The 9,792-nt window shown below is 46.2% G+C and overlaps 1 protein-coding gene across 1 annotated transcript; it reads left to right on the top strand.

Moving 5' to 3' along the window:
• Positions 1-530: 530 nt before the first annotated feature.
• Positions 531-8,745, top strand: Klk1c6 (kallikrein 1-related peptidase C6). The gene is made up of 5 exons (NM_001395125.1): positions 531-612; positions 6,666-6,819; positions 7,663-7,949; positions 8,046-8,182; positions 8,544-8,745. Exons 1-5 carry the CDS (start codon positions 567-569, stop codon positions 8,697-8,699), a joined length of 780 nt encoding a protein of 259 aa, NP_001382054.1. The 5' UTR covers positions 531-566; the 3' UTR covers positions 8,700-8,745.
• Positions 8,746-9,792: the final 1,047 nt, after the last annotated feature.

Genomic DNA, 9,792 nt, shown 5'->3' with positions numbered 1-9,792 from the left:
ATAGTCCAAGGAAGGCAAGATTTTTGGCATTCTCAAAAAAACAAAAACAAAAAAAACAAAAACAAAACTTTTATCTGTGGGGAGCTTGCAGACTTCTTGGCTGTCAATGGTGCAAAGAATTTGTTCTAAAGGCTAATTCCTGAGGATCATCTTGGTCTTGAGGTACAGCATCTTACTTACAGCTGTGTTTTGGGGGTCACTTGTTCCTCCATGCACCTATCATACCCCTTCAATATCACTCCTGACCTTGCCCTCTGACCTTGGTCCACAGAACATGAACAGGTCCAGGAGCAACAGGCGCTGCCCCACCCAACTCATCCCTGGGAAGGTATCCAGGGAAACCTAGGATCTACTGGACAGCAGGTGCAATAGGGCCCTCCCCTCCCACAGCCATGAGGGTGAGAGCAGGGAATCCACCTGAGTCAGCAAGGTTATGGCCTTGGCCAGCATCTTCGTGCCAAAAGGGCAGGGGTGGGGCGGGGGTGGGGGGAGAATGAGGAGTTTTTAAAGGCTCACCAAGGACACTCCTCAGTGCCACCACCTGCTTCTCCTGGACACCTGATACCATGTGGCTCCAGATCCTGTTCCTTGTCCTGTCCATGGGACGAATTGGTGAGACGGGGGGAAGCAGGCATCGTCAGAGCCCTGCCTCTCATGCTGCTTTTGGCCCTGGACATCCCTCTCCCCTCCCCACTGGCCCCACCAATATTCTAAAGCATCACCTGCTCCTCCCTCTCTTCTCCTGCACCCTGCCAAGTCCCTCACAGTCCTCTCTCCCATGCCAGGCACCTGTTCCCTCCCATTTTCCAGAACTTTCTCCTTCCTTAGTCACCTCATCATCTCTGGGCTTCTCCAGTCTCTCCAAGGAATTTTTCCAAACGCCGATGAACCTTAGGACCTTGCTTGTCTCTCTATTTTGCTGTTTTACCTAGAGCCTAAGATTCCAACCCCTGAGTCAGGAGCTTGCCCAAATCCCACACTAGAGCCCTCGGCTGTCCTGCAGCTGTCAGCCTTCAGCTGTGCTCTCCACATCCTGAAAACTAGTCCGCCATCTTCTCAAGGTGCTCAGTTTCTATTGACAGTTTTACTTCGCATATTGGCTTCTGACATCTGATGAGTCCCCCGACCCTTCCTGGTGTTGGGGATCAGCACATGTCCCTTCTCAATGGCTTTTTGGTTAAGTCTGCTTTTGGGATGAGGAGCCAGCTCTCAAGAGACCAGACATAGACATCAAGGATCTTCAATAATCAATTGAATAAGGTCTCACTGAACTGGGATTTTCCATTTAGACTAAATTGACTGTCTGGAAGGCCTCAGGGGACTCCTATTGCTTCCACCTCTGGTGTTACAGGGGCACACTGCCACACCTGACCTCTTACCTGGGTTCTGGGGAGTTCAGCTCAGGTCCTAATGCTTGCAGAGCCAATACTGTAGCAACCAAGCCATCTGCCCTGCTCTTGGGAATAAGCGCTGAGCTAGTGTCTCATGGTATAATTCAGGCTATTCTCTGGTCTATTACAACTTTCCTGCCTCAGCCTTCTGTGTGCTGGGATTACAGATAAATGATTGCCAAGCTTCCCTGTTTCCTAAGGCAGTGCTTTGGCCCACTCTTCCCACTCCCAGCGGCAGGCTACTTGTTGTTTCTAGCCTCCAGCTGCTCCTGTCCTATCTCACTGGAACCCCACTGCACAGCTCTAGTTCCCATTATGTGCAGGACATCCCTAAACCCCAACACCTAACCCTAACACCCCACACCAACTGGGTCCTCCTGTCTGTCGCACAGTGCTCTGACTTGTTGAAATCCTTTTCACCCCGGTGCTGTCTTGAGGCTGCCTCCAAGAGAACCCTGAACCTCACCAACACCCTGACCATTTGCCCCCACCCACTCTGTGCAAAGAAGGACTGTTCCCTCACATCCCCCAGAGTCTCCTTCTCCAACTACTTCTTCAGTCTCAAACTATGATTTTAGGGAGTCCCAACCTTTAGGTATCATCTCCACCACAGACCCTAACAGGAGTCCACACCCAAGCCTCGACCCTGCCCCTTTGATCTGGAAACCACTCATTCTCTCCCATCCCAGCTGGCTGCTTCAGGTCCAATCTACCGAACCCGAAATCATCCCCAAACTCCTGTTCCTGGATTCATTTATTCGCTCAAATCTTGTTATCAGGGGCCTCACCATTTCCAGAATTCCCAAAATCCAACCAAAGCCCTGATGTCTTCTCAAGCCTTGGAGTCTTTAAATGCCAAAGCCTCTTGGCCTCTGATTTCACTCTCATTGGACTGAGAATGGACTGGAATCCTCTCTCTCTCCCATCTTTATTAACTTGGTTATTTCTTTTTTTAAATATTTTATTTATTTAGTATATATAATTACACTGTAGCTATCTTCAGACATACAAGAAGAGGGCATCAGATCCCATTACAGATGGTTGTGAGCCACCATGTGGTTGCTGAGATTTGAACTCAGGACCTTTGGAAGAGCAGTCAGTGCTCTTAACCACTGAGCTATCTCTCCAGCCTGACTTGGGTATTTCTTATTTACATTTTGATTGTTATTCCCTTTCCTGGTTTCGGGGCCAACATCCCCCTCCCCTTCTCTATGGGTGTTCCCCTCCCCATCCTCTCCCCATTACTGCCCTCCCACAACAATCACGTATACTAGGGCTTCAGGCTTGGCAGGACCAAGGGCTTCCCCTTCCACTGGTGCTCTTACTAAGCTATTCATTGCTACCTATGCAGTTGGAGCCCAGGGTCAGTCCATGTATAGTCTTTTGGTAGTGGCTTAGTCCCTGGAAGCTCTGGTTGCTTGGCATTGTTGTTCATATGGGGTCTCAAGTCCCTTCAAGCTCTTTCAGTCCTTTCTCTAATTCCTTCAACAGGGGTCCTGTTCTCAGTTCAGTGGTTTAATAATGGCATTTGCCTATGTATTTGCTGTATTCTGGCTGTGTCTCTCAGGAGAGATCTACATCCGGTTCCTGTTGGCCTGCACTTCTTTGCTTCATCCATCTTATCTAGTTTGGTGGCTGTATGTGTATGGGCCACATGTGGGGCAGGCTCTGAATGGATGTTCCTTCAGCCTCTGTTCTAAACTTTGCCTCCCTATTCCCTCCCAAGTGTGTTTTTGTTCCCCTTTTAAAGAAGGAGTGAAACATTCGCACTTTGGTCATCCTTCTTGAGTTTCATTTGTTCTAGGCATCTAGGGTTATTTGAGCATTTGGGCTAATATTCACTTATCAATGAGTGCATACCATGTGTGTTTTTCGGTGATTGGGTTACCTCACTCAGGATGATATTTTCCAGTTCTATTCATTTGCCTATGAATTTCATAAAGGCATTGTTTTTGATAGCTGAGTAATATTCCATTGTTTAGATGTACCACATTTTCTGTATCCATTCCTCTGTTGAAGGGCATGTGGATTCTTTCCAGCTTCTGGCTTTTATAAATAAGGCTGCTATGAACATAGTGGAGCACGTGTCTTTGTTATATATTGGGGCATCTTTTGGGTATATGCCCAAAAGGGGTAGAGCTGGGTCCGCAGGTAGCTCAATGTCCAATTTTCTGAGGAACCTCCAGACTGATTTCCAGAATGGTTGTACCAGTCTGCAATCCCACCAAATATGGAGGAGTGTTCCTCTTTCTCCACATCCTCGCCAGCATCTGCTGTCACCTGAGTTTTTGATCTTAGCCATTCTCACTGGTGTGAGGTGGAATCTCAGGGTTGTTTTGATTTGCATTTCCCTTATGACTAAAGATGTTGAACATTTCTTTAGGTGCTTCTCAGCCATTCGGCATTCCTCAGCTGTGAATTCTTTGTTTAGCTCTGAACCCCATTTTTAATAGGGTTATTTGTCTCCCTGCGGTCTAACTTCTTGAGTTCTTTGTATATTTTGGATATAATGCCTCTATCTGTTGTAGGATTGGTAAAGATCTTTTCCCAATCTGTTGGTTGCCATTTTGTCCTAACAACAGTGTCCTTTGCCTTACAGAAGCTTTGCAGTTTTATGAGATCCCATTTGTCGATTCTTGATCTTAGAGCATAAGCCATTGGTGTTTTGTTCAGGAAATTTTCTCCAGTGCCCATGTGTTCAAGATTCTTCCCCACTTTTTCTTCTATTAGTTTGAATGTATCTGGTTTGATGTGGAGGTCCTTGATCCACTTGGACTTAAGCTTTGTACAGGGTGATAAGCATGGATTGATCTGTATTCTTCTACATGCTGACCTCCAGTTGAACCAGCACCATTTGCTGAAAATGCTATCTTTTTTCCATCGGATGGTTTTGGCTCCTTTGTCAAAAATCAAGTGACCATAGGTGTGTGGATTCATTTCTGGGTCCTCAATTCTATTCCACTGGTCTATCTGTCTGTCTCTATACCAATACCATGCAGTTTTTATCACTATTGCTCTGTAATACTGTCTGAGTTCAGGAATAGTGATTCCCCCGGAAGTCCTTTTATTGTTGAGGATAGTTTTAGATATCCTGGGTTTTTGTTATTCCAGATGAATTTGCAAATTGTTCTGTCTAACTCTTTGAAGAATTGGATTGGTATTTTGATGGAGATTGCATTGAATCTGTAGATTACTTTTGGTAAAATGGCCATTTTTACTATATTAATCCTGCCAATCCATGAGCATGGGAGATCTTTCCATCTTCTGAGATCTTCTTCAATTTCTTTCTTCAGAGGCTTGAAGTTCCTATCATACAGATCTTTCACTTGCTTGGTTAAAGTCACACCAAGGTATTTTATATTATTTGGGACTATTATGAAGGGTGTCCTTTCCTTAATTTCTTTCTCGGCTTATTTCTCTTTTGTGTAAAGGAAGACTACTGATTGATTTGATTTAATTTTATACCCAGCCACTTTGTTGAAGTTGTTTATCAGCTTTAGTAGTTCTCTGGTGGAACTTTTGGGATCACTTAAATATACTATCATATCATCTGCAAATAGTGATATTTTGACTTCTTCTTTTCCAATCTGTATCCCTTTGTTCTCCTCTTGTTGTCTGATTGCTCTGGTTAGAACTTCAAGAACTATATTGAATTAGTAGGGAGAGAGTGGGCAGCCTTGTCTAGTCCCTGATTTTAGTGGGATTGCTTCAAGTTTCTCTCCATTTAGTTTAATATTAGCTACTGGTTTGCTGTATATGGTTTTCACTATGTTTAGGTATGGGCCTTGAATTCCTGTTCTTTCCAGGACTTGTATCATGATGGGGTGTTGAATTTTGTCAAATGCTTTCTCAGCATCTAATGAAATGATCATGTGGTTTTTATCTTTCAGTTTGTTTATATAGTTGATTATGCTGATGGTTTTCTGTATATTAATCCATCCTTGCATGCCTGGGATGAAGCCTTCTTGATCATGGTGGATGATTGTTTGATGTGCTCTTAGATTCGGTTTGCAAGAATTTTATTGAGTAATTTTGTATCGATAATCATAAGGGAAATTGGTCTGAGGTTCTCTTTCTTTGTCAGGTCTTTGTGTGGTTTAGGTATAAGAGTAATTATGGCTTCATAGAAGGAATTTGGTAGCACTCCATCTGTTTCAATTTTGTGGAATAGTTTGGATAATATTGGTACAAGGTCTTCTATGAAGGTCTGATAGAATTCTGCACTGAACCCATCTGGACCTGGGCTCTTTTTGGTTGGGAGACCTTTAATGACTGCTTCTATTTCTTTAGGAGTTATGGGGTTTTTTAAATGGTTTATCTGTTACTGATTTAACTTTGGTACCTGGTATCTCTCTAGGAAATTGTCCATTTCCTACAGATTTTCAAGTTTTGTTGAATATAGGCTTTTGTAGCAGGATCTGATGATATTTTTAATTTCCTCTGATTCTGTAGTTATGTCTCCCTTTTCATTTCTGATTTTGTTAATTTGGACACACTCTCTGTGTCCTCTCGTTAGTCTGGCTAAGGGTTTATCTATCTTGTTGATTTTCTCAAAGAACCAACTTTTGGTTCCGTTGATTCTTTGTATAGTCCTTTTTGTTTCTACTTGGTTGATTTCAGCTCTGAGTTTGATTATTTCCTGCCTTCTACTCCTCCTGGGTTTATTTATTTCTTTTTGTTCTAGAGTTTTTAGGTGTGCTGTCAAGCTGCTGATATATGCTCTCTCCTGTTTCTTTCTGCAGGCACTCAGAGCTATGAGTTTTCCTCTTAGCACAGCTTTCATTGTGTCCCATAAGTTTGGGTATGTTGTACCTTCATTTTCATTAAATTCTAAGAATTCTTTAATTTCTTTCTTTATTTCTTCCTTGACCAGGTTATCATTGAGCAGAGCATTGTTCAACTTCCATGTATATGTGGGCATTCTTCCCTTATTGTTATTGAAGACCAGCTTTAGCACGTGGTGGTCTGATAGAACGGGTGGGATTATATCTATCTTTCTGTATCTATTAAGGCCTGTTTTATGACCAATTAAGTGGTCAGTTTTGGAGAAAGTACCTTGACTCTCTCTCTCTTTCTTTGCCTGCCATCCTTTAACCCATACCTAATTTCTGCTTCAGGAGTTTTCTCTGTCCCCACAGCATTGATCTCCCACACATGAGTCCCTTCCCCGCATACTGTAGCTATGTCCCAGCCCTGCCTAACTGTGTCCCTGAACACTACAACCATACCCGAATCTGTTCCAACCATACCCTCACCCCTATGTGCTCCCTACAGATGCTGCACCTCCTGGCCAGTCTCGGGTTGTTGGAGGATATAAGTGTGAGAAGAATTCCCAACCCTGGCAAGTGGCTGTCATCAGTAGATCCTTATGCGGGGGTGTCTTGATAGACCCCAGCTGGGTGATCACAGCTGCCCACTGCTATAGCAAGTAAGGGAGGGGACAGGAATGACTCCAGGACAGGCTCTGTTACTGAAGGGCAGGAGGGTGGGACTGGCTCAAGGCAAAAGAGGTCCAGCGGGGCAGGACGCATGGTCCGTCTATGACCTCCTGAGTCTCTAGTCTCCTCTCTCCAGGCTTCAGTTCGAGTCCTGGTTCTATCTTTTCTATCTTATTGTTCATATGTCTGCTTGTATTCATATTTGAGTGTCTCTGTGGCCATCTGTCATTCTGTGTCTCCTATCCTCATCTCCGCCCATCTCAGTCTGGGTCTGGGTCTCATGTGTCCTCTTTTATTACTACTGACAATACTGGAGAACAGGCTTAAAGGCCCTTGGGGATAAAAAGTCATGTCCCTGAATGTAGGGTGTCCCTGAATGTATGGTGTGAGAGATTTCCTCATTCTCCTCAGAACAGCTTGGCCTTTAGGACCTTCTGTCCACTCACAGGGCACAGGGACGTGCTTTTCAGAGCTGACACTGGGTGAGGTAACTGAGTACAGAGAAAGAGAGCAGGATGCTGGTGTGGGGGAGGAGAGTTAGGGGAGGGGAGCTAAGACTTGGGTCATGGGACTGGCCTTACCTACTTGGTAAGTTCACCCCCTTCCAGCTGCACCCTCCTCCTCCCTGACCCCTCTTCCCTTGTCTTTTGTCTCTGACTCTGACTCTCTGTCTCTAAATGTGTGTGTGTGTGTGTGTGTGTGTGTGTGTGTGTTTGTGTTTCTCTCTGACTCTCTATTCCTTCTGCCCTCCGTCTTCCCTCTTGTTCCCTGTACTCTGCCCAATCTCCCTGGTTGCCTCTTCTCATTTGCTCCATCTCCTTCCCTGCCCTCAGCTATTACCATGTTTTGTTGGGCCGAAACAATCTATCTGAAGATGAACCCTTTGCTCAGTACCGGTTTGTCAGCCAAAGCTTCCCTCACCCTGACTACAACCCATTCTTCATGAGAAACCACACCAGACAACCTGGAGATGACTACAGCAATGACCTGATGCTGCTCCACCTCAGCAAGCCTGCTGACATCACAGATGGTGTGAAGGTCATCGATCTGCCCACGGAGGAGCCCAAGGTGGGGAGCACCTGCCTTGCCTCAGGCTGGGGCAGCACCAAACCCCTGGATTGTAAGTCTAAGGCAGGAAACACAGCTGGGTGTGAGGGAGAGGCAGACAGGATGTGGCTGGGGTCTGCTCATGACCCTCTTGCCTCCTGGTCCACAGGGGAATTACCTGATGATCTCCAGTGTGTGAACATCCACCTTCTGTCTAATGAGAAGTGTATCGAAGCCTACAATGAGAAGGTGACAGATCTCATGCTGTGTGCAGGAGATTTGGAAGGAGGCAAAGACACTTGCAAGGTGAGAAAGCATCTCCCTGCAATGAGGTGTAGGGATAAGAGTAGGAACTGAGGATCTCAATTCCCAATTCCAGACACTGTCTAAGCAGAGACTTCCCATCCTTCCTTATGGAAGTGATGTGAGCTGGGAGGGGAGGATCCTGCAGCTGGTACTATTCCTCCTCATTGACTTGGCTTCAGGAACTGGCCTGTCCACCGCTCACTCCCTATGAGTTGGGCTCCCAAGAGTTGGGTTCCCTACCTTACTGGCCAGAGCTGCCTCTTAGAGTCCCTGACTTCCTCCTTCGGAAATCAGTTCCAGGTTGTCAAGTAGAACCCAACTTCCAACTCCTTCCTTACTCCTGTCCCTCTCCTTCTTTCAGGGTGACTCAGGAGGGCCCCTCATCTGTGATGGTGTGCTCCAAGGCATCACATCGTGGGGCTCTGACCCATGTGCTGAACCCAATATGCCAGCCATCTATACCAAACTTATTAAGTTCACCTCCTGGATAAAAGAAGTTATGAAGGAAAACTCCTGAGTGTCACACTGAGTGTACCCTGATCTCAATAAAACCCACCATGCAGCACATGTGTCCAAGTTCTGACACTCTCTCACCTTCTGGAGTCTGGAGCTGGGAGTCCACCCAGCTAAGGTCTGGACTCTAAAAGGAGGTCGGCAAGGGATAGGGGTCCATGTAAGGTAGGCTAAAAGGATGGCCTTGAGACAAATGCAGACAAAAGGCTCAGACCAAGTCAGAGATGGCACAGGGGTGTCCTCTGGCAAGGAATATGTTCAGGTCTCACAGTGTAGCAATGTTAGACACACCTGAAAGGTCGTCTCCATCTAGGCCTGATGCTACACTGGGGCAGAAGAGGTGACAAGCAGTCGGACATTGAATACTTAAACTGCCAGCTGAGTTTTATTGAGTCGCAGAAGCCAAGAAAGGGTTATATTAAGTCTTTTCTTCCTGGGGAGGTGTGTGTCCACTGAAGGGTAGGGACTGCCCCCAAGGCTAAGGCTACAGAGTATTCCCCTGGAACTCATGAAGGGTATGTCTCTGGTAGGGCTGGAACAAGGATGAGGAGTGGCTTAGGGGCATGCCCTGTGGGGCAGAGTATTGCCCAGCTTGGGAAAAGGGCCACATTGTTCCCACTCCTTGGGACCACAAACCAGTGTCTTTTCAGAGGGATATAGCCGAAGATGAGAGTATTGAAGGACTTTCAGAGGAGGGTCACTTCAAGACTCAGGCAGTAAGGAGTGGGCCCTAGAACGGGGAGTGGGCTTGCCACCTGTGTCCCCAGTGTGCTACCTGCTCTCACAGGAAGTATGGGACCTAAGGGAGGTCTGATGAAAATGGAGCCCCAGGCACCATGGTAGAAGCATCTGGCTGTGGGGACTCACCAGTGTCCTGATAAGTTGCGGTGTCCCTCTGTTGGAGAGGCCTCTGATATTTCACAAAGCTGCTTGCAGTGGACAGCTCCTGGGCAGGCTCCAAGCTTCTGGCTGAAATGGACAGCTGCTGCAAGTGTAAGGAGGCCCAATGGAAATAGCTGAGCCTCCTCTCCATGAAAGGCGTACTGTAGCTCCACATCTGCACTTGGTTGAGGAAAGACAAAGTCCCTGTGAGAAGG

The sequence above is a fragment of the Rattus norvegicus genome, chromosome 1 (genome assembly GCF_021556685.1).
Source record: "Rattus norvegicus strain SHRSP/BbbUtx chromosome 1, alternate assembly SHRSP_T2T, whole genome shotgun sequence".
NCBI lineage: Eukaryota > Metazoa > Chordata > Mammalia > Rodentia > Muridae > Rattus > Rattus norvegicus.
The sequence above is the reverse complement of the archived record's forward strand: the minus strand, read 5'-3'. Positions and strand labels throughout refer to the sequence as shown.